The following is a 24,902-nucleotide window of genomic DNA, read 5'->3' on the forward strand; positions in this document are numbered from 1 at the left end:
ACATGTTATCAAAGAATGCACATGGTTGGTGGGGTTTTTTTTTTTTTTTTTTTTTTTTTTTTTTATCAAAAAAATTGATTTTTTATTTAAATCAGATTTATTTTTATTTTTATTAATCAGCATAAAAAATATTTGGAAAGCTATATATATATATATATATATATATATATATATATATATATATATATATATATATATATATATATATATATATATATATATATTCTATACATTAGTTTAAAACACATTTTTTAGTGTTTTTACAGCATGTTGCATCATCTCTCACTTGGTTACAATGTGTCTGAGCCTGTCAAGCAGCCCAGTAACCACTGACCAGGATTGTATCATCTCTCTCAGGCTCTGTTCTGTTTTTCTTACATCATGTTAGGACATAGCCGGACTTGTGCCACGGTGTAGTAGTTTGACTGTTTAGGTGTTACAGGCCAGCCACTCATTCCTGAGCTAACAGCAAGAGTGTAGAGATGTCACTGACCACAAGGATTAATGTATCTGGTAGGAAGAGTGATCCAGTGTGGGAACATTTTAACAGAATTCCTTCAAAGTCTGGGAAAGCATGGAGAGCTATATGCAAACAGTGTAAACTGGAGTTACAAGGAATAGTAGCAAGACTGAAAAGAACCAAATTTATTGTCATAAGAATTAAAATCCTTATTTTTTAAAGATTTTGAATTTCGATTTCAAAAAAAATTTATGAACTAATTTCAAAGAAGTGTATCATTATTTTTCAAAGACTGCTTTTACAGTATAAATTCAATGTGCTTTTGTTTTAGATACAGGCCGTAATAATTTTCTTTTTTAAATTCGTTACTTCAGGAAATAAGTACAGTTCATTATAAGTGAACCTCTTTGATTTCCTTTTTTTTAATAGCATGTGGAATTTTTTGTTATACTGTATTGTAAAAGGTAGTGCTTTAATATTCTACTCCTCAGAATTAAGTACAGTTCATTACAAGTAAAACCCTTTGATTTCATTTTTTAATGGAATGTGGAAATTTTTGTTGTACTGGAAAAGGAAGCTTTTAGTGTTCTATTCCTCAGGAATATATAGAGCAGGTGTAAGTATGTGTTTGTTTTTATATTTTTCCTTTACATTCCATGTTGGTTTGGGCAGAAGTAAATATTGATTTAAATCAATGATTTAAAAAAAAATCATTTGATTTAAATCAGATTTAAATCATCATGATTTAAATTGGCCAACCCTGACTGCTGGACACAAATCATCAACTGTCAGTGCTAGAGCATATCATACCACTGTGAATTATTTACTAATGAATGTTTCCGTCTATAAATAATCAAGTAATGAAAATATGAGCTGGGTAATAAAAACCACAAACAGTTACTTTAGGTCTTGATCCAGATAATTCATATATGCTTCCTTACTAATGAGACCTTCTATATAACAAAGTGAGGTCATTCTTTATTGATTTATACCACAAGGTGCTGCCTATCATATTTTTTGATGATACCCTAAACTTAACCTAACCTAATAAAACCCCAAACAGTTACTATAGATTTTGACTCAGAAAATTCATATAAGCTTCCTTACTAAGGAGACTTTCTATACAACTAAGTGAGGTCATTCTTTGTTGGTCTATAGCATAAGGTGCTGCCAATTATGTGTTTGAAGATATTCTAAACTTAACCTAACCTAGCCTAACAAAACCCCAAACTGATACTATAGGTCTTGACTCAGAAAATTTATATATACTTCCTTACTAATGAGATTTTCAATACAGCAAAGTGATTCTTTGTTGATTTATTCCATAAGGTGTTAACTATCATGTGTTTGAATGTTTTGTTGGAATGCGGACAAATGTCCAGAAAGGCCCTTTAACATCTATTAAAAAATACGAAGACTTGTCATATTATCCCTCTTTACTGTCAATGAACAACGTTACATACACAAACAAAAATAAAGGGCGTATAAGCCCTCAAAAGAGCATGTGTATGTATACTACTTAACACTTCCCTAAGAGGTACGTATATATACATACTAAACACTGTACGGGTTAACATTGCCAAGTTTAATACAAGAAAATGGCCTCATAAGACTGAAAGAAATAATCAGTGTAAACAAGCAAGGGTTAATGAGAAAAAAAATCATTTAAATAAAAAAAAATCAATTTAAATAAGAAAAATCTGATTTAAATAAAAAAAAAAAATTATTAAAAAAAATCATGATTTTTTTTTCTCCAACCCTTAGAGAGAGAGAGAGAGAGAGAGAGAGAGAGAAATATATATAGATATAGATATATAGATATACTATGTGTGTATTTAAAACAATTCTTAAATAAATTTACAGAGTGAGAGGATCACCAGAGCTCAACTTTCAGCCTATGTTTGAATACTTGTTGGATCCTGCCATTCAAAATGACAAGTATGACATGTGGATGTGCATTAATAGGTAAGGAACTAATCAATTTGCTTCTTGTGTTTTCTTTATCTTTGTCACCCTAAAATGTTGCTGTTCTATTCATCATTGTAATCAAGATAGTTAATGTCATAATCAAAATTGTTTTTAACATTATTGATTGACTTCCTTTATTCCTATTATCTCTTATTATGTTCTCTGATTTTTCCTTTACTAGGGCTCAGATCTTGAATGATAATTTTTTATATGTTAGTACTGTTAAACATATATGTAATTTGAAAATAGTTAGATGTTTAAATTCTTTACAGAGTGAGTGAAAAAGTCTTCAGCATCTTCCTAGAGCAAGTCAGTCAGCGTCCCAGGGATGAGCACCGAGAGAAGCTCCTAGTTCTGCATGCTCAGTTTCTCTTGACTCATTTTAACCACACCCAGGTGCAGATTCGACGTGTGGCTGATAAGCTGCTGTCCAAGCTTGTTGATAGGTAAGGAAAGTATGCCTTTGGTTATCATTTATCATGTATGTTTTATTACTTAATCAGCTATAAAAGAATGTATGCTCGTAAAAAGTTAGTTTATTTTTGTCTATGCTTTCTTTACAGGTTTCCTTTACTACTTTGGAATGGGAGTGTCTTGCGAACCCTCTTGGACATCCTTCAGGTGCTGGGCTACTCACTACAGCTAGACCCCAATGATGCCAATCCAACCATTCCTATTCCAGACACTCCCTTCAGCATCACCCTTATGGACACTTTGGAGGCCAGAGAGGTTAGAACACCTACACAGAAAAGATTGTAGATACTCTTGATTGATGCCAGTTACAATAACGATTATATGATATGAATGACTGATCTATTTGTTCCCCTAGAATACTATTGAAAGAGTTCTAGATGAGGCTTTTGTGTCACCCTGGTATGCTATTTTTGAAATGGGTTTACTGGTAATGATAATGAAGTAGACAGAACTAGAAGTATTAAAATATTTTAAGGTTTGGACCTAGACTCTGGAAATCTCAGATTTACAGAGTTAAATCTCTTGATCAAAAATTGTCTGTATGTGTGCAGGAGCACACTTTAAAAAGGTATTAAGTGCCTAGATATGAAGCAGTTGAACTGCTCTTCTCTGCTACTTCAAATAGAAGAGTGTATATGAGTTTTAATCCCGGCAAATACAATTATCTTACTTATACTGCAATGTATACTTTTTCCCTAATACAGCGCACTGTGAGTGACTTTGCAGCCAGATGTCAAGGATTCCTCCAGGAAGCCATGAAGTGGGCTCCTGAGGCAACACGATCCCATCTACAGAACTACCAAACTCATCTTGATCAGACCAATCTTTCATCTCACTCTGGACTGGCTCTTGCAACGGAATCCGTGCTTCAGTATGCAGGCCTTAAATCAAGTGCTCCTGGAAGTTTTGTAAGTTTGAGTGAGGGAAACACGCATGAATTTTTAAATATAAGATTCAACTGAAGTGAAGTCAAAAGACAATTTAGGGCTATGAACAGAAAATTGGCATGTAATAGGCTACTCTTATACAAAGGATAGGAGAAAATATTTCAATAAGTCTGTACATTCATGACTTAATGACTTATCTAGAAATAACAAAATTCTGCTTTGCAGATAGTGAAAAAATTTAGTTAAAATATAAGTGATCTTTAGTTATTGTAATGAGAATAATTAAAACAATTGAAAAATGTTAATTGATACCAGTGCTTTAAGAGCACCAACGGTTAGAGCCTTTCCTACGGAAAAAACATTTGCCTAATGCAAGAAGATGGTCACCAAATTTGATTTAATGTTACCTGGGAGGCTAAATGGTTGCCATATGAGGGAGAATTAGGGTAGCAGTTGATCAAGGTTGCCAAATGTGAATGTGCCAATTCTGAACTCGCTAACTGCGAGACTATACATGTGTCCAACCTATTTCCGTTAAGTTCCTGATATATAAGGAAAAAAATGATCGACAAGCAGGTTGCATTCCTGAAAATGCATTCCATAAGTGAAATTTTGTTGTGCGAACTCATTATAACATGCACTGAATTGAGTAGTTTCAGGAGTTAAATTTTTCCCTCATCCAGCTGTATTAACTCCTTTTTTGCTCAATCTGAATGAATATTTGTGTATATAATGAATCCTTAACACTTAATTTGCAACCATACATGTATGATATAATTTGCAGCTGGCCATTAAATAGGGGTTCACTGTAGCTGTCAAGCAGTTCCTTCACATCATCATCACTAAATGTTATAGCTCCTTGCCTTTAGGCTACAAACTTATACAGCATATTACTGCATGGAATTCTGTAGGCATAATGAAATGGTAGGCATTTATATATCCAAATGTATATGATCATAAAATGAGAAATAATACAAATTAAATAAAGTGCAAAATTGTGTGGCAGCAGCGATGCCCTAGCTGAACACTTGCCACACGCTTGGCCCTCCCCATGTCCACCTCCCCTCTTGAGCACTGCCGCCCAGTCTTTTATTGTTAGGTCACAGAAAAAAATATTAAAGTGAATTTTTATGTTTGTTACTATTGTTAGTGAGTGAAGTGTAGTAAAATGTGATCTTCATTTAATCAATTTTTTGTTCCATGTTCGCCTGTATTTATTATTTGTATTTTGTATGTTATGAATCTTGAGATTCTCAGTCTTGTTTACTTTCCAGACTTCTACTTTTGACAAACGTCACACAGGGATGAGTGACCTTACATCATTGTTCATGAAGAATCTCAGTCTGCGCACTCATTACCAGGGAGAGATTTCAGGTCTATTACTCATGGCATCTGATGACACACAAAAAGAAAGGCTCATTGCCAAGCTGCTTGGAGACATTAAAGCTGCTTGTGAAAAGAAGAATGAAGTGGAATTTAGACAGGGACTTTGGAGAGCTACTGGGCTTCTGATTGCTGATGAAGGTAACAAAGATTAATGAATAATATGTACAGTCAAATTTTGTTACTGAAGAGTTCTATGAATTTTCACTTGTACGTTATCAAAGTACAATTAACACTGTTTTCGATAGAGGGTGACTCAATTTTTGTTTATACAAAAAGTTGCTGAAACAACCATGGACAAATTGTTGTAAATAATTTGTGACTGTACCTTTGATAGTAGTAGATATTTTATAATGTTTGTCTAATTTTACTGTGGAAATGGGAGATTTACTACAAACTGATCTTATGCATTTCATATATTTTATTTATTATTTTATTTACATGGATTTGTTTATTGTTTGGTTCAAAATTTAAACCTGTTTCATCATGCCGACTCACCAGTATGGTCAAAATAGTGCTTGGTGAAACTTTTCTAATATATTTTTGCTAAGGGAACACATTATTCTTGTATGCAGACATGCTAAGGTATTTTTTATGGGTGAGCCCATCCTTATAAGCTAGCAATTCAGTTGAGTTGGCAGGACCTCTTGATATCTTTCATTAAAGAGTAATACTAATTATTAGGATTTTCAAAACGGTGTAATTAAGATGAACAAACTTTTACTGTAGTATATAGTAGGAAAAGAATTAGAATTGTCAGAGCACCTATGAATTTTAAAAATGTTGACATCAACAGTTTTCCCTTGAGTAATTAGCCAACCTTACTATTCAAATCTCATGTGTGCATGAGCAGAAGTCATGGACAAGAGCAATGGAAACAAACATATGAGGAATCATTAATGGAGTCTTACAATACCTAAGATGAAAATGAAGGGGAATGGAAGGAGTATAGAATACAGAAGTCATGTAGGAGGCAGATAAAAAACAATGTAATGACTTCGTATGGGTACAATGAGAAAATCATGAGGACATATGTTGTACAAATTTTTCATCACTGGTAATGTAGGTGGAGACAACAGCTGGAGATGGCCTAGAAGAATGAAAGACTAGATGAGTGTGAAATTGGTATGGAAGAGACCTGTAAGCTGGTGGTAAATACTCTATTATAACAATAAAATTTTAATGAATGGATACTGTCAGCATTACAGTGCTCGTCATTAATATTGTCGCAGCCCACTTCCCGCTGCGTGGGGTAATACAGGTAACTCTTGATTTACACGAGTATTGTGTCCTTGAAGAGGTCGTGTGAATCAAAAACGATGCAAATCAAACAAGAGGTAGGTTTCTATCGAAAAATAAATATACATTTAGTGGAGAGAGAGAGAGAGAGAATATCCATATCACCGAGATATCCACTCAGGCACTCAATCTCAGCCTCACTCATGTGAGGAAGAAATGAGGGACACCATGAGCGACTGGCTAGTATTGGTACCAGTACCGAACAGTCTGGTACCGATACCGTACCGTATAGTTGGTACCGTTAGTACCGGTACTGGCACCGGTACCTGCGCACCCCAATTGTTGAGTAGCGTGGCAGCGCGGGTACTGTATTGTTGTTCAAGTGGCGCGCGGAAAGAACTGAGCTCAGCTGTGTGGCCGCGGCGCCATGTGAGTCCAATTTCGTGAGACATCTAGTGGCCACCCATGAAATATTGCGTATAAGTGAAAAAACATGTAAATTGAACATTTATTTGGATTTTGGACCCCGCTTTATTTAAAAAACATGTAAACCAAACTTGCGTAAATTGAGAGTTACCTGTATAAACATGATACTACATCCAAAGAAATTTATTTATCTTATAACTAGTACTTTGTTGGCTTCCCTTTACGCTTCCTGCACTCCTCCAAATGTGCAGGAAGGCTGTCTGCAAGGGCCATGAGATGTTGTGGGGCGAAGTTTCTCCATAGGTGGTACAGCGCAACTTGGAGTTTGGGCACCATTGAACAGTCATGGTCCCTCAGCTCCCTTTTCATGATGGCCCACAAATTCTCGATTGGGTTCAAGTCAGGTTAATTAGCTGGCCAGTCTTCAAAGAACGGCACACAGCAGTCCTTGAACCATTGTTTCACTGATTTAGCCGTGTGGCACGGTGCACTGTTCTGCATGAAGGTAGTGGCGTGACACGTCTCAAAAGACCCCGGTAGATGGTCACACAGAACTTCCAGGTAGTTCCCTTGATTCATTGTGGTGTTCTTGAGTAATACTACAAGGCTTCCCACACAATGGTAAGAGAAGCAGCCCCATACCATCAGCGAATCAGGGAACCTGACGGCCGGTGAAGTGTAGCCGGGGACGAGGGGGTCACTACCGGGGCGTCGGTACACGTGACCTTGACTGCTAGCTGTCACTGAAAATCTTGCCTCATCACCCCACAGCACACCACGTCACTGCTCGAGGGTCCAGTTCTTGAGTCTGTCACAAAACGCAAGCCTCCTCCCTTGCTGGGCAACCAAAACCACAGGCTTGGTTCATGCTGCATAACTGAGGTATCGGAGGTTGTCGTGGATACGGTGTGATAATGTCCTCACAGACACGTTACTCAGCAGTCTTGGGTTGTCTTCCTTTATTTTTCTGACTGATACTCAAGGGTGACTTTCAAGTACAAGGTGTACCAGTCTCAGGGTTCGCATGGATATTTTGTGGGTCTTTCCGGGTGGAGAGATGTGATGCTTGTGATGTCATGACTTGACAAGGTCTTGTTGTGAACCATTGTCCAGTAAAACCGCTGAACAACCAAGCAATTGCAAGCCAAACTGGAGGGGTGACAGGAGAAGACATCAACTGAACACCCCTATTTGACAGCTTTGGACAGGCAAGTGTCAGTGTTTCCCGCCTCTGCACGCCCCCCAACACACAGACTGAATTATCAGATACATAATAATTTGATTTAAAGCACCCACGCTCTGCCAAAAGGAGCGCGCGAATTTTTAGTGAGATCCCAGCAACAATTTTAATGACGAGCAATGTAGATCATTTCAGGCTTTGGGATATGCAGTGTCAAGTGGCCATAATATCATAACAGTCTGTAAATATTTGGGCAATTCGGTGTATGAATTTAGAGTTTATCACATTCCATTAAGGAATCTTCAGTTCCTCCAAGCTCTGCTTTCCTACCTAGTATATATGAGAAACTGAAATAATGATGGTAATGTTGAAATAATTGTAATTTGACGTCTTTTCTCCAAGGTATTAATTTCTTAAACTCCATCAGATTCATTATACATTTTATTTAGGTCTCCCTCGAATGTTGCTGCGTTGTGTTTGTGCCTCCTGTTTGAACCTCTTCACGGAAGACGCCATGGAGAATAGCACAGCATGCTGGCAGTGGATCCTCTCAGCACGGCATGATCTCACACTACCTTTCATGCAGGAAATGATAGCTGCCTGGCAGGTAAGAGACAAAAGAAAAGAGAAAGCAGTGAAACCAATAGCAGAAGAAAGTAAGGTAAATTCTGAACATGTGAAATATATTCGATTGTGATGAGGGAATGGGAGTGATATCATTTTCAGGTTTCCTTTGCACCAGCATTCCTGTGCTCTGGCATTTCATGGACAATTTTAATCCAATGATTGCAGCATTTAGTTTAGGCTAACTATTTCTTGAATTTGAAATCCTCTTCTGCTGTATTTTAATATGTCATATAAGTATGCAGAATAATGCAGATGTTAAGTGTTATCTTAAGTATTTAGTATTCAAGGAGTAGGTAGAGAGACACATACCGAAATGGGCGCAAGCCACTCCCGGTGAGGTATATATGGGAAGCGAGGAGGGTGCTACAAACCCTCCAAAGACCCTTCCTGTGTCCTCACTTGTTATAAGTTTTTAAGTGTTATTTTTAAGGTTGTTCATGTTAAGTGTTATTTTAAAGGCGTGAAGTGTTATCTCACTCGTCACAGGGCCGGTGTTACCATGGCCTGCTTCACAAGTTGATTGTAGTAGGTGAGATAACACAGTAGCCTTTAGTTAAGTGAGGTAGATGATGTGTGGCCGAGCGGAGCCATTAAGTTCACATTAGTTCACTTTAAGTTCTCTCTTTCACAGGGACATTAAAAGGTGTGTGGTTTTTAGATGGTAAGAATTTAGGACTAACCACGAAACTCAAGGATCGCAAAACCCGAGAGGGTACTGTATTCTGTAAAAAAAAAAAAAAAATGATCTTATCCTTTGAATTTAGGGCATTTTTGTGTAGAGTACATTAATAGGCTTTTTCATAATTTCCTTTGCTTTGATTAAGCAGATATATAATATGTTTACTCTCTTGCTTTACAGGAGAGCGTTAACCGACGGCTAGGACTATTTTCAAGGCCACCTGAAGAAGTTAATCCTCTGGCAGCATATGAAGGCTGTAATCTGGAGCCACATGTACCACAAGTTGGGGCTCATGACATTTGGATCAGGGTTAGTGGCTTTCATTAATTTAAATTATATAAGACATACAATACATTGTTTCAGTGCAGATGAATGCAATGATGAGCAGTTTCATATTAACATAGAAAGTAGATTGATGTCAAAAATACAATACATCTTTTTGCTTTTTTCCATTTCTCTAACATGTTAAAGTCTTGACAAGTAATGATGTGTTCATACACTGATAGCACCAGAAATCATTAGAAGCAGTTAGTGAAAATTGGTTTTGAGCATTCCTTTCAGTCAGGAATGACCATAAGGAAAAAGTAAAATAATATGGCAAAATATATTTTATAATATTACTATACATAATTCCTCAAAAATCTCTTTGAAAATAATGTCCTTTCCTTTGGTATGGAGTCCTGATAAATACATTCAATTAGCTTTTTCAGTAAAGAAATATCATCCCAACAACTTTTTTTTTTTTTTCCCATACTCATCAGTTCATCAGTGAGCGGATAGAAATTGCCAAATATGACAGTGATGCACAGGTGGCCATGTTCGCATGTATGTTTCATCGAACGCTGCACATGACAGTGGGAAATCCAGATGCCAAAATTAGCAGACACATCGGCGCAGTAGGCACTCGGTTCCGTCTCCTCTCCTGTGCCCTCACCCTCATCCAAGGCAAGTAATTTGTATCACTGGCAATCTTCATTTCCTTGTTTTATACTGGGAAACATTCAAAAAAGATTATTGGAAATAATTTAATCATATGTATAAATATATATATATATATATATATATATATATATATATATATATATATATATATATATATATATATATATATATATATATATATATATATATATATATATATATATATATATATATATATATATATATATATATATATATATATATATATATATATATATATATATATATATATATATATATATATATATATATATATATATATATATATATATATATTACAGCTTAAGATAAAGGAAACAAATATAAAAAAAAAGCCCGCTAGTCACTGCTCCTAAAAAGAGTTAGAGTGGCCGAAAGATCGGTCAATTTCGGGAGGAGAGGTGTTCTGATACCCTCGTCTTGAAAGAGTTCAAATTATAGGCAGGAGGAAATACAGATGAAGGAAGATTGTTCCAGAGTTTACCAGCGTGAGGGATGAAAGAGTGAAGATGCTGGTTAACTCTTGTATAAGGGATTTGGACAGTAAAGGGATGAGCTTGAGTAGAAAGTCGTGTGTGGCGGGGCCGCAGGAGGGAGGAAAGCATGCAGTTAGCAAGTTCAGAAGAGCAGTCAGTGTAAAATATCGATAGAAGATAGAAAGAGAGGCAACGTGGCAGCAGAATTTAAAAGGTAGAAGACTATCAGTATGAGGAGGAGAGCTGATGAGACAAAAAAACCTTAGACTCCACTCTGTCCAAGAGAGTTGTGTGAGTGGAGTCCCCCCACACGTGAGAGGCATATTCCATACGAGGGCGGACAAGGCCCCTGTAGATGGATAGCAGCTGTGCGGGGGAGAAGAACTGGCGGAGATGGTACAGAACACCCAGCCTCAAGGAAGCTGATTTAGTAAGAGAAGAGATATGAAGTTTCCAGTTGAGATTTAGAGTTAGGATAGACCGAGGATGTTTAGTGTTGAAGAAAGTGATAGCTGAGTGTTGTCAGAGAATAGGGGATAGGTGTTTGGAAGATTGTATTGAGTGGATAGGTGAAGAAACTGTGTTTTTGAGGCGTTGAAGGATACCAGGTTCTTCTTGCCCCAATCGGAAATAATAGTAAGGTCTGAGGCTAAGGGTTCTGCTGCCTCCAGCCTGGAATCATTTAGTTCCTGTCGGGTGGGTCTTCTATTAACCCTTTCATTGCTAAACGCTCGCAGCGAGCATTAAGCGTATTTGCTGGTGGTGCTAAACGCTCACTGCGAGCTCCACCCGCACCCAGATCTCCCGCGTATGAAAGTGTTCCAATACTAATTCTTACAACACAGGATTGCCAATTGAGTGGGTTCTTCACTAAATTTGGTGGAAAATCATATCAGCCCAGTGCAGCAACACTCGGCTCACAACCGAGAGAGCCCAGGTTCAGTTTCTGGGCGGAGCGGAAAAATTTGGGCGGCTTTTCCGATACCCTACGCCCGTCCACCCAGCAGTGAATGGGTACCAGGTATTAATCGGGGGTTGTGTCCCGTCTCCTGGGATCTGTTCCCTTCTCCTATAATTCCTTCCCCCTCCTGTCTCTCTCCGGCATATGACCACAGATGTTGCACCGACTAAACAAAGCTTTCCAACTTTCCCAGTGCAGCAAATCTACGGACGAGTAACTGGTGGATGTTCTTGCCCAGTATAGCAGCATTTTTGCATAGCTTCACCTATCACTTGACTGATTCTTTGACCAAATAGTTGTAAATATTGCAGTTGGCAATACTCCCTTGCCAGAATCTGAAGGAGAGATGTCCGCAGTTCTCTCAGTATGGCTGATCATCCCGCACGCACCGACGTGAGTGTTAACATTCAACACTCATGTACTTGCATGTACGTTCGCAAGAGAGTCATACATAATTGACTCCTACAGATCTGGACCTCCTCTTTCCAATGGTGTTTCTGGTTTTTAGCTGTGATGAATAGTTTTGGAGATAGAGGTTAAAAGAGACCCCCCATTGGGCTGCCTGACTGCGCCTGAGAGGATAGTCGCGTCCCGTCCCGCGCGCAAGGAAAGGGTTAAAAGACATTGAGTAATGCAGAGTAAAGTCATCGGCGTAAGAATGGATAGGGCAGTTTGTTTTGGAAAGATCATCAATGAACAACAGAAAGAGAGTGGGAGATAGGACAGAACCCTGCAGAACACCACTATTAATAGTATGAAGGCATACTTCCAGCAGGAAGGAAAGGTAGATGTTGACAGGCAGAGGTGAAAGAGTTTGACCAGGCCAGGTGTCAGCACGGAAGCACAGTTTTCAAGGACAATAGGAGGCACTCCATCAGGTCCATAAGCCTTCTGAGGATTGAGGCCAAAGAGGGCATAGAAAACATCATTCATAAGAATCTTAATAACAGGCATAAAGGAGTCAGAGGGGGGATAAGTAAGAGGAATATGCCCAGAATCATCCAGAGTGGAGTTTTTAGAGAAAGTTTGAGAGAAGAGTTCAGCCTTAGAGATAGATGAGACGGCAGTGCTGCCATCAGGACTAAGGAGAGGAGGGAAAGATGAAGAAGTGAAGTTGGAGGAGATGTTTTTGGTTAGATGCTAGAAGTCCCGGGAAAAATTAGAAAAAGCAAGGTTTTGGCATTTTCTATCAATGAAGGAGTTTTTTGGCAAGTCAGAGAATAGATTTGGCACGATTCCGGGCAGAAATGTAAAGATCATGGTTAGTGGGAGTTCAAAGGCTCTGCTACCTTTTGTGAGCTGCCTCTCTATCTTTGACAGCATGAGAACAAGTGTGATTAAACCAAGGCTTTTTAGCATGAGGAGTAGAGAAAGTACGTGGAATGTATGCCTCCATTCCGGAGACAATCACCTTTGTGATGCGCTGGGCACACACAGAGGGATCTCTCTCCTGGAAACAGTAATCATTCCACGGGAAATTGGAAAAGTACATCCTCAGGTCGTCCCACTGAGCTAAAGCAAAATGCCTGAAGCATCGCCTCTTCGGTGGGTCCTGAGGGTGTACAGGAGTGATATGACAGGATACAGAAATAAGGTTGTGATTCTTGTACCTCATATGAGGGCTACTAAAGGTACCCAAATAATACCAATCATATTTCAGGAGAACTATTCTAAAACTAAAGTAAGAATGTATTTCAGGTGATGCCCTTCCAAAATCATTAAGCAAGAATGTATTGCGTGAGCGTATTTATGGTGCCTGCTTGGACTACTTTTGTGCCCCTAGAGGATGCCCCACGCAGCGCACAGCTCGCCTGCAAGAAGATTTCAATGTTCTTTTGAACTTTTGGAATTCTCTCCATGCCGATAAGAAGTATCTTAAAGCTAGTGATATTGGAGGTATGTATTATGCTTGTTTTCTTTACGACAGAATTTTGACGTGTGATTTTAATTTTCCTACTAGGTTGCATATATCAAATGTACCTCCAGGCACAGTGTTTTGCACATGACTATGATCACAAATTTCCCAATAACAATGTACAGTGGAACCTCGGTTCTTGAACTTAATTCATTCCTAAAGGCTGTTGAAAAACCGATTTGTTTGAAAACCGAAACCATTTTCCCATAAGAATTAATACGAAATGGATTAATGTTCCTGAACCCCAGATTGCTTATTTAAACCTTTATAACAGTACTTCATGCATATATTTGTTTACAAAAATACTGAAAATTATTATATCTTACACAAAACGAATAAACACTAAATAGATAAAATTTAGATGAAAATTAAACCACTTTAACTCTACAGAGTAGATTTGATGGTGTAAGTGCAAGGTGGTGAGGAAGGGGAAAGGGAGATGTTATTGTTTGGAATGGAGAACTCTTCCATAAAAACATCTGCCCTTTGTTCAGTTGACTTTTTAGCTAAGAAACATTGTACAGCATTATGCAATGGAGCTTACCAGGTGTTTTTAGGTATCCATTTATTGATGAACTCAAGGAAAGTTGGCTGTAAGCTACCTGTCCCAGCTCAGATTCAAACCAAGTCAATCATTTAAATGTAATTTTTCTATACTTTCAGATTTTTCATCCTTACAATATGGTGGAGGAGCTTCATTGTCACCTTCTGTTGCATCAGATCTCAGATCTACTTCAGGTGAATTTACCATGACTAATGGCTGGATCAACACTGTTCCACTCTCTTCCAATGCCTCCACCCTCTCCAAGAAGTCCACACGCAGCAAACGTCTCATCAACCCAGATATTTATGTCAAAGATTACTTGAAGAAACGAGCCCTTATACTATCCTTGCTGGTAAGCCACATGACATTTTTTCTTCAAATTTCAAAGTAACATTAACTAATTATTATGTTAAAGGATTTTTCCCAAGAATCATCTCTGAGTTTAATGAAACTAGATTACATGCACAAATCATTGTCTTTCTGGCAGGCCATTGAGATTAGAACCATGAAGGTTTGGCTACAACCACCTCAGGCAGCAGGGCAAGGTGCAGAGGTGACTACTCCTCAGGAAGAAGCTCTTGTTAAATGGCTGTCTGTCAGCTTTAACAGTCCTAAATCCTGGACTGGAAATACTAATCTAGCATGGAGCATTTCACCATCTTTGGCAGTATTTTTGCCCTCAAGGTATGAGAATGTCATTACTAATTTGTCTTTGCAATAACTGAGCAAATTTTAGCATGTGGAAACTTGTATGTCAGTGCTTTATAGAACTTTTTGACTGTTCCTCCCATGTACAGAGAGAAGATAGAGCCTTGATGATTGTAATATACCAAAACAATTTGTGGCAGCAAAAATTATGTTAGCAAAAATGTTTTTTTGTGATTATGGAATGGTTTACAGCTTGTCAAAGTAATGAATTATTTGCCCTATGGATAGTTTTTAAAATAACTAATAATGGGCATACAGAATACTTCACTGTTGATGAATTGTAGATGTCAGTTTAAATATATAACTGATCCAATTCACCTTACAGGATCCACAATGTTCAGGGGTTGGAGGGTGAAATTAGCCATCTGGTTCGGGACAATCCTATCGCTGTCAGCCACATTCCAGATGCTCTTCAGTATTTAGCAACTTCAGAAAATATATATGCTGATATACCAGAGGTGGGTGGAAACTGAGGAGAGGAATTACAAGTTTTATGTTGGAATTAAGGAAATATATAAATTCTTCAGCATAGTTGTGATAAGAGATGTGAATGTCATGATAGGTAAAACCCTGTTTGACAGTTATCATACATAAATTAGATGTAGTTAGGTCCAGTTATTAAGTGTTTGGAGTGGAAAAGAAGAACAATAGATCATTGTATCAACAGTGGGGAATTAATATCAAGAGGACACAACAAGAGACTGTATATTGAAAGGAAAATAATACAAATGAATGTACTATGAAAGTACAATGAAAGTTGTCTATCTGGTTTGCATATTATCAGAAATGCCAAACTATTGGATGGTACCATATGAAGAGAGGCTAGTTGGTACTTCATGTATGTGTTTTTAATCAGTTCCCTATCTGCCAAATTTACAGATTTACCAAGATTTTAGTTTCTTTGCAAAGTTAATGGAATTTTGCAAAAATACATGCGATCGTGTAATATAATTCATTCATCATAGGTGGCATCCATCAGAGTTCACTGTCAGTTGCAGACACTTTTTCTAAGAGCTATAAATATTCACCAAGTGTATCAATGATTGCTGCTGCTAAGGAAATGGCTCAAAAATTAATGGCGGTACCTTTAGCTGTGCTGTCAGTACTGATAACAGTACCAAAAATATCACTTATAGTGGCAGTACTGCCCACCCTTGATAGTGATCACCCAATTGCACCACCATTCAAAAACTGATTGTATTACTGATTATAGGGGATTGTATCTAGAGTTTTGGAGGAGAAAATTCAAGATTGTTTAAGTGATTGACCGTGTAATGATGGTTGCATGTATTTGAATGGGCGAGAGATGGCAGCATTAATTTTGCAAAGCTATACGGAGTTAGGGAAGAGGGCACAACAGAATATTAGATTCTGATGTAGGACGAAAAGATTAAGAAAGTAACTGATGGTTTTATATAAGTATGGGGGCATGGAAGGGGAAAGTAAGGGAGAGAGCAATGAAGTGAACTCAGTCAGGTGATAAGGGCACTATTGTGATTTGTGAAGAGGAAAAGTGTGAGCATGGGGATAAAAATGGTTTCACTCTTTCTCTTATTTTGCTTGCCAGATACCTTGTGGTTCAGTCTAACTGCTCCTCTATAGTATAACAGATTGTTTTATTTTTTGCTGCTTGTGCTGTTTAGCAAAAATGTAAAAAGAAAATGTAAATACAAGAACTTGCATAAACAAGTGCCTTTATATAATTTAGTATGGGCTCTGAGGTTTGTGATTCCTAAATCTCACTTGGATTCTCACATATAATTAATCTTAAAACTTGATTACTCTGTATGTACTATAATATTCATGAAGTAAATGTATGAGAGATGGCTACAAGTTAGGGTAATAAAATTTTGTGTAAAATGAACTATTTTGTGGATATTTCTCTCAATTTGTATCAGGATCAGTTAATTGGTTTCATAATTCCAGCTAAACTACATGCTGACCTGGGCAGCAGTTCCGCCAGTGAAGGCATTGGCCTATTTTTCTCGACAATACTCTCCTCATCCCCTTACTGCCCAGTATGCTGTGCGGGTCCTCACTAACTACCCTCCAGATACACTTCTATTTTATATTCCACAACTCACTCAAGCTCTTCGTTATGACACGGTAAGTAGCATGTGAAAAGATACAATTACCTAGCATTATTAGGTAATGCTAAGTTAAGAAGCATGTGATTTTTAAAATTTTAACCCCTGACCTCTATTTATCTTGGTCCACAGCCTACTCATCAGCCCCAGGCATTTTCTGAAAATAACTTTGATACAATGGTCTAACACGTCTGGCTTTTAAGTAGGCATTATTGAACACAAAAACTCATTATGTTTGTATGCAATGATAGAGCTCCCTTTAGTAATTGCACACAAATGTACACAATATACACACCAAGCAGAAATATAATACACCAAATATGCCAATCCTATGATTATCATATTAGTGTAATGCCATATACCCTCCAGCTCACCCAGCTGGTCTTCCTCCATTTTGAGCTGGTTGATAAATTGGCACCTGGGGAAGGTAAACTGTGGTGACCCAACTGTCACATTTTCCCTGTGTCTTTGGTTAATGGGTCCTACCTATGTCAGGCTTATGGGTAAATGAGATGGAGATGTGCACAGACCACACACATGGCTTACCATATGCCCCCAATCAATATTTATTATCTTATTGTTTAGCCCACAGTGGTGTAACTTTATTGTTGAGGCTAAAATGAAAACATGATCAAGATGATACAGATGTCTTTACCTGACCTGTTGTGATGAATTTGTTCAATTTTGATACACATGTATCCTACTCATGTATTAGGACTTCCTTTAGATTAATAAGTTCTTTTTCTCATTAAAAAGACTAAGGGATCTATATTGGAGAACACAACAGCTAAAATGTTAGTTGGTTTCAATATGTACTTTTCCTTGAAGTGTGTCCTTTGCTTTTTCTGATAAATGTTATAAATCTTAGTAATGTATTTAAGGACACCTGTTCTTTTATAACTTGTGTTTCTTTTCCATAATCTTCAGATGGGTTATGTTACTGAGTTGATTAAGTTGGCTGGTAAGAAGTCACAACTGCTACTCCACCAGTTGATATGGAATATGGAAACCAACAAATTCAGAGATGAGGAAGGTCATGAAAAAGATGGTAAGTTTCTCATTAATATTTGTTTATGTTCATTTCTGATCTCTCAATCTCTTAAGTAAAAAGAATATATTAACTGGAATTAGGAATTTTAGTGGTTTTATTACATTTATTTACATAGCTCTTATATGTATGCAGGAATGTCTGATAATAATGATTCACAGCAATAAAACTTTCTCGAATTAAAGTTTTCAGTCTTTCAGATTCCAACATTTTGTATTTTTCATGTATCAGAGTTAACCATCGGCATTATGCTCTGTTGAATTCACAGATTTATGATATTTTTTCCTTCTGGCCATTTTTAGATTTTTATGCTCATCCATCCTTTCATGAAATTTGATGTTTATGAACCCCCAAGCCTTTAATGTCATTAAAATGATTTCATAAATAACAAATTAACTGATAGTAGAGAAACCCCTTGCTCTTTGACAGAGTTGCATTTCTAAGAAAGTGGTGAAATAACATAATTTTCCAATAAACCTCTTTTTCCCATGAGATTACATAGACGTATGGGGGTTAGGCTACCTTCTTGACCCATGAGAAATCAGAAATAAGGAAGAGTGGCAAAGATGAAGGAGTAAAATTGTTGTAGATATTTTTGGCTAGATGCCAGAAGTCTCATAAAGAATTGGAGTTAGCAAGACTTTTACGTATTCTGTTAATGAAATATTTTTTGGTAAGAATATATTTAGTTTGATTCTGGGCAGAAATAAAGAAAAACACCATTATTGGATGTATTTTGAAGGCTTCAGTACCTTTTGTGAAGTGCCTCTGTAACCTGCATCTTAATTCAGCATATGGAAATATCTTTACCTGTATGCTGTACCAGAATATGTGTTCAGTACAAGTTAATGTGAGCTTTATGAGTGCTTTTCAACTTCTTTAGTTTAAATTAAACGTATGTATATTCTCTTTTCAGTGGACTTGTATGATGGAATTGAGAATCTTGAGAAAACGATGCTTGCAAACCTCTCGGGCCCAGCCAAGCAGTTTTACGAAAGAGAGTTTGATTTCTTTGGGAAAGTTACTAATATTTCTGCTATCATCAAGCCATACCCTAAAGGTAAGGTTTATAAAGTGTTGATATTAATTGTTGTTCATCCTTAAATCTAATGTTTGTTTTATTATGCTCTTTTTATTACATCCATCTCATTTGCTTCTTGAAATAAATCTCTATATTGTGTATCATAGCTAGATACCATAGTTTTGTGCATCTCCTTGTCCAGCATTAGTCCTGTTTTCTTTTCCCTGCGGGTTGCTTGCTTCATGACATATGTTTTGGAATGCAGGCCAGCACAAATCCCTCAGCTTTTGTATCAGACTCTAGAGTGGGGAGAAATGTTCCATTTGCAATATTAAGTTTGTGTAAAGATTGTTGCTTTAGATGTGGCATAAATGAAATTCAATTTAATTTAGTTAAATCTTTGTTTTTAAGTGTTTTGTAAAAATGCCAGTCATTTACTATCATTTTCATATTAGGAGTAACAATAAATTATGATTTTCATATTAGTAAACAAGAAAAAATAGTATTTGCTCAGAATCAGTTAAACCCTTCAGCATATAAAATAATGTCATCATTTTAATTTTAGCAAGCAGTTGCCGAAATGGAAATCTCAATATTATTTTGATTCTGGTAGTAGGTGATATACCAGGATGGTCATTATTGCAACCTTCTACTTTTTAAAGGGCCAGAAAGAAAGAAGGCATGTTTGGATGCTCTTCAAGACCTTGTTGTACCACCTGGTTGCTACCTGCCATCCAACCCTGATTCCATCATTTTGGACATTGATCGCAAAAGTGGCACCCCCATGCAAAGGTAGATGGTAGTGGTAACCTCAACAGTATTTTTATTTCACCTTATTTGTCTGTGCGTCTCTTTCTTTGTTTCTCTCTTTCTGTCTGTCTATCTGATAATCTGTCGGTCTGTTTGTTTGTTCTTGGTTTCTATGAAGTTTCTGATAACTGACTGACTGTTATTACATTTCTCTCATTTGAATAAATCAGAGAGCAAGATTTTTTTTTTGTTTTTTTTTTTTTTTTTTTACTAGTAATGACCATATCTCCGTGGTGCAGTGGTTATTACGCCTAACTACAAATCTGTGGGCCTGAGTTTAACTCTAACCCTGGGCAGTCAGTGTGCAGCTCACCCAACTATTCATCCTCCTTTTCGGGATGGTCAATAAATGGGTACCTGGGGAAATCTGGGGAAGGTAAACTGTGGTAACCCATATATCACACTGGCCCTGTGTTCCAGGGTAAAGGGTTCTCACCTATCACAGACTCAAGGACCAATGCAACAGAGATGAGCACCCTGGCCACATGCAGCTATAGCGTATACCCCCAACTTTACTTTACCGTACTTTACCTTACATTACTTTACCTATTGCTAGTAAAGATATTTTTCAGACTTAAAGTAAGATCTTGCATTAACGTCTAATTGATGCCTGAAAAATGCAGTTAGTTTTGAAAACATTATTTGTGTGAATATAAATGCAGTAATAGGAGCAAAGACCTTGCTGACTGATGGGGGTGGTCTCCTCCCCCAGATAAAAAAGACATAATGGAATAAGATGTAAGCCAAACATAGGGAGGAATTTTTGGTAGGATATAGAACCACTTCTACTGTACAGCACTTATTGGGCAGACATTAGGACTCACAATTTTCATTCTTCATTCATTCAATTTTCAAGAGTGTGTAACCATGTCGCAATCATGAGCGAGTAAAGATGAATGCATCGCATATGGTACATGGCAGGAGTAAGGTTGGGAAAATTACCCTTTTCTGACCCCAACACACACACACACACACATACACACAGGCAGGGTGGATTATATTTAAAATGATCTTTGGATCCTTTCCTTTGTGAAGCCAATATTTTATTGTATATGCAAAATTTATTGAAGAAACCTGTCCAACAAACTTTTCTATATTTTTATTGTGTGAGAATAACTAGTAAAGGATACTGCAAGGTGTAGGATGATAAATGTATGTTTTCCTTATTCAAGATCCACAGATTTTAATTGTCTTTGTTGTTATTGAGTTTTTGAGTAAATGAATTTGAAATTTTTTAGCCATGTGCACTAAAATTTTGCTCAGAACAGTCATTAAACTTAGCAAATCAGTGAAATTCAAGTTACTCTTGTTTTATGTGATTTATTATATTTTTCAGTGCTGCAAAAGCTCCGTACCTGGCTCGTTTTAAAGTGCAGCGCTGTGGCATCATGGAACTGGAGAAACAAGGAATGGCTGTGAGTTCAGGCCAAGATGTAAGCACCAACATAGGACCAGTGATATGGCAAGCAGCTATATTCAAGGTACCACCAAGTTTGTTTAATCGTTTTACTACTTTTTTTAACTTATGTAATCACATTGTTGAAAATAGCAGTCTGCATTAATAAAATATAAAACTAAGAACAATTTCCTGTATTTTATGATCATCTTGCACATAGATAAAATTTTTCCATGATCAAGGTGTTGGGACAATGACTTTATTCTGCCTCCAGGATAAGTTTTATATCCTTCTCCTTGTCACTTAGGTTGGCATTAGGCCTCATACCTGAGAGGAACAGCTGTTATAGTGTCAGAAACAATGGATCAGCAAATCAGTCATGAGAGAGTGGAGCACAATCAATAACATCTGCTCTCACCTGCTCTTTGTAATCGTCTACTAGGAAACACACAATGCTGTTGCTTGGTTGTTAGGGAGTTACCAGATGTCATTAATTTCTCACTAGTTGAGATGTATAGCAGGAAACTCAATGAAAATGCTGTATTACATAAAAGCATCAGTCTCATTTGTTGACATAAACACTCAATTTCTTTCTAATTTTGGAGATAAATTGGATACTCAGACAGTTATCAGAATTAATTTTATCTTTATACAGGTGGGAGATGATGTGCGCCAGGATATGCTTGCCCTGCAAGTCATCTCTCTCTTCAAAAACATCTTCCAGACTGTTGGATTGGACCTCTTCTTGTTTCCATACTGTGTGGTTGCTACCTCTCCAGGGGTAGGCATTGAGTTAAAGAATTTGCTTCATAGATGGGTTTGGTAGCCTACTTATATGACTCTTCTTAAGATCAGACATCTAGAGCTCTCCTTGATGGATTATTACATTTGTTTAGATTTTTTTATGTATATAAATTTTCTTATGCCAGTAGGAAGGAGTTGCCCCTGTCATTTTATGCAGCCCTTGATCTTGATTACCAATATCTCCAGTTATATAGTCTCCTTTAATTGTCAATAAATTAGAATGTGTAGAATGAATATCAGTAAAAGGTAAAAAAGAAAAAAAAAGTGAAATGTCCATGCTATCATTGTGATCACATTTTCAGTGTGGTGTCATAGAATGTGTTCCCAATGCCAAGTCTCGGGACCAAATTGGACGGGGCACAGACACAGGCATGTGTCAATACTTCCTTGACCTGTATGGAGATGAAAATTCACCAAAGTTTCAGCAAGCTCGTTCCAACTTTGTGAAGTCAATGGCCGCATACTCTCTGGTGGGATTCCTCTTGCAAATCAAGGATAGACATAATGGAAATATTATGTTGGACACTGATGGACACATAATTCACATTGGTAAGAGATTTATATATATATATATATATATATATATATATATATATATATATATATATATATATATATATATATATATATATATATATATATATATATATATATATATATATATATATATATATATATATATATATATATATATATATATATATATAAACAGACTTTTTTTTCTAAATTCATGATGGCATACCATAACTAAAGGGTAATGATGGGAGGTCTGTGTAAACCATCCAAAATGGGATTTTTTGTTGTTGTTTTATGTTGCCAAATAATAGATACATCCTACATGTGAACACATCTTAAATGGCAGGAAATACAGTATTATTGAATAATAATAATAAAAAAACACTTATTTTCAGATTTTGGATTTATGTTTGAAAGTTCACCTGGAGGCAACTTGGGCTTTGAGCCAGATATCAAGCTGACAGAAGAAATGCTGATGGTGATGGGGGGGAAAGTTGAAGCTGCCCCTTTTAGGTGGTTTGTGGAACTTTGCATCAAAGGCTATTTGGCTGTCAGGTAAGGCTTATGCATTTATTATGCACTTAAAAACCCTCTTACTAAATTAGCTTCCTCGAGGTTGGGCATTTTGTATCGTCTCTGCCAGTTCTTCTCCCCAGCACAGATGCTTTCCATATATAGGGGCCTTGTCTGCCCTCGTATGGAGTATGCATCTCACATGTGGAGGGGCTCCACTCACACAGCTCTTCTGGACAGAGTGGAGTCTGAGGCTCTTCGTCTCATCAGCTCTCCTCCTCTTACTGACAGCCTTCTACCTTTTAAATTCTGCTGCCATGTTGCTTCTCTTTCTATCTTCTATCGATATTTTCATGCTGACTGCTCTTCTGAACTTGCTAACTGCATGCCTCCCCCCCTCCTGCGGCCCCACTGCACATGACTTTCTACTCATGCTCATCCCTATACTGTCTAAACCCCTTATGCAAGAGATAACCAGCATCTCCATTCTTTTCATCCCCTTCACTGGTAAACTCTGGAACAGTCTTCCTTTGTCTGTATTTCCTCCTGCCTATGACTTGACCTCTTTCCAGAAGAGAGTATCAAGACACCTCTCCACCCGAAATTGACCTTTCTATTGGCTACTTTTTACTTTTGTGGGAGCGGCAAGTAGCGGGCCTTTTTTTATTTTATTTTTTTTATTTATTTTTTTATTTATTTTTTTTTTTTTTTTTAGCCACATCATTTGATGTAAAAAAAATGTATAATCAAGTAATACATGTGGGGAATATGTTACAGAAACACCCATTTAAAAAAATACAATACACATTTATGCCACCCCTCTTGAAAATGCCTCAGGACCTCAGGATATGGGAAATAAAACAGTGAACTCATGTATGCATGTGTGAAATAAATAGTTGATTGAGTATGATCATCTTATAAAGAATAAGTATATCTATCATATTGTACATGAAAATTAAAACAAGAATGTCATGCACTGTGCAGCATCACTGACAGGAGCCACACATTTGGGTGTGTCATCATCATCATTCATCATTTCATCGACGCCTGCTCCTAGGAGCTCCCACCAGGGGATGACCACAGCAGAAGAGCTTCCAACTTTCTCTATCCAGACACTCCCTCCTTGCCTGCTCAGAGTTTCTCATAGATCTTTTCCCCCCTCTCCCTAATGTACTCTTGCACCCTATCCCTCCATTTCACTGGAGGTCGTCCTCTAGCATTCCCTCCCTCTGTCTCTTTCACATATACTCTTCTGGTCATCTTACTCTCCTCCATTTGCTCCATGTGGCCAAACCACTTTTAAGTCTGTCGCTTCACTTCTTCCACCACTCCACACTTCTTCCCTTCACCCAGAAGTTCCAGAATCCGTGGCCACACCTGGGAAAGTACTTTGTCCTTAAATCAAGAGATATGACGAACACCAATGTCTTGCACTTTCGGTGCGTCATGTGCCACCCCAAGGAGACCATGCATGCTATACCTTTATGGAAAGCTCTATGTCTAAGCTACAACATAATGAAATTTCAGGTCACTAGGTCTGTTTTTAAGGGTTTTAGAGCCAAAATACTAAACCGGAGCTAAATCCATATAAAAAAATGTTAGTAGTTAGCATTAGCTTCCACTAATTTCTTTATCAGTTTAGTGGTTTAGCATAAGAGAAGCTAACTTTTTAGTTAGTGGATTACCAGTTAGTGAAGTTAATTTTTCGGTTAGCGGTGCTCGCCGCTGAGTGTGTGTGTGTGTGTGTGTGTATATATATATATATATATATATATATATATAGATATAGATATAGATATAGATATAGATATATAGATAGA

The 24,902-nt window shown here is 37.2% G+C and overlaps 1 protein-coding gene across 2 annotated transcripts in view; it reads left to right on the forward strand.

Annotated features, from left to right (window-relative positions):
* Positions 1-24,902, forward strand: part of LOC127001590 (phosphatidylinositol 4-kinase alpha-like) — a 74,278-nt gene that overhangs the window by 45,527 nt on the left and 3,849 nt on the right. For both annotated transcript variants that reach the window (XM_050866379.1, XM_050866378.1), the window contains exons 17-36: positions 2,324-2,425; positions 2,701-2,874; positions 2,992-3,157; positions 3,607-3,810; positions 5,064-5,313; positions 8,467-8,624; positions 9,504-9,632; positions 10,085-10,268; positions 13,419-13,616; positions 14,299-14,531; positions 14,667-14,863; positions 15,213-15,345; positions 16,814-16,993; positions 17,902-18,022; positions 18,939-19,082; positions 19,706-19,835; positions 21,190-21,334; positions 21,905-22,030; positions 22,356-22,602; positions 22,965-23,124. In XM_050866379.1, the coding sequence (XP_050722336.1) occupies positions 2,324-2,425; positions 2,701-2,874; positions 2,992-3,157; positions 3,607-3,810; positions 5,064-5,313; positions 8,467-8,624; positions 9,504-9,632; positions 10,085-10,268; positions 13,419-13,616; positions 14,299-14,531; positions 14,667-14,863; positions 15,213-15,345; positions 16,814-16,993; positions 17,902-18,022; positions 18,939-19,082; positions 19,706-19,835; positions 21,190-21,334; positions 21,905-22,030; positions 22,356-22,602; positions 22,965-23,124 (3,381 nt within the window). The remainder of the gene's footprint in view (positions 1-2,323; positions 2,426-2,700; positions 2,875-2,991; positions 3,158-3,606; positions 3,811-5,063; positions 5,314-8,466; positions 8,625-9,503; positions 9,633-10,084; positions 10,269-13,418; positions 13,617-14,298; positions 14,532-14,666; positions 14,864-15,212; positions 15,346-16,813; positions 16,994-17,901; positions 18,023-18,938; positions 19,083-19,705; positions 19,836-21,189; positions 21,335-21,904; positions 22,031-22,355; positions 22,603-22,964; positions 23,125-24,902) is intronic.

Source organism: Eriocheir sinensis, chromosome 21 (genome assembly GCF_024679095.1).
Source record: "Eriocheir sinensis breed Jianghai 21 chromosome 21, ASM2467909v1, whole genome shotgun sequence".
Taxonomy (NCBI): Eukaryota; Metazoa; Arthropoda; class Malacostraca; order Decapoda; family Varunidae; genus Eriocheir; species Eriocheir sinensis.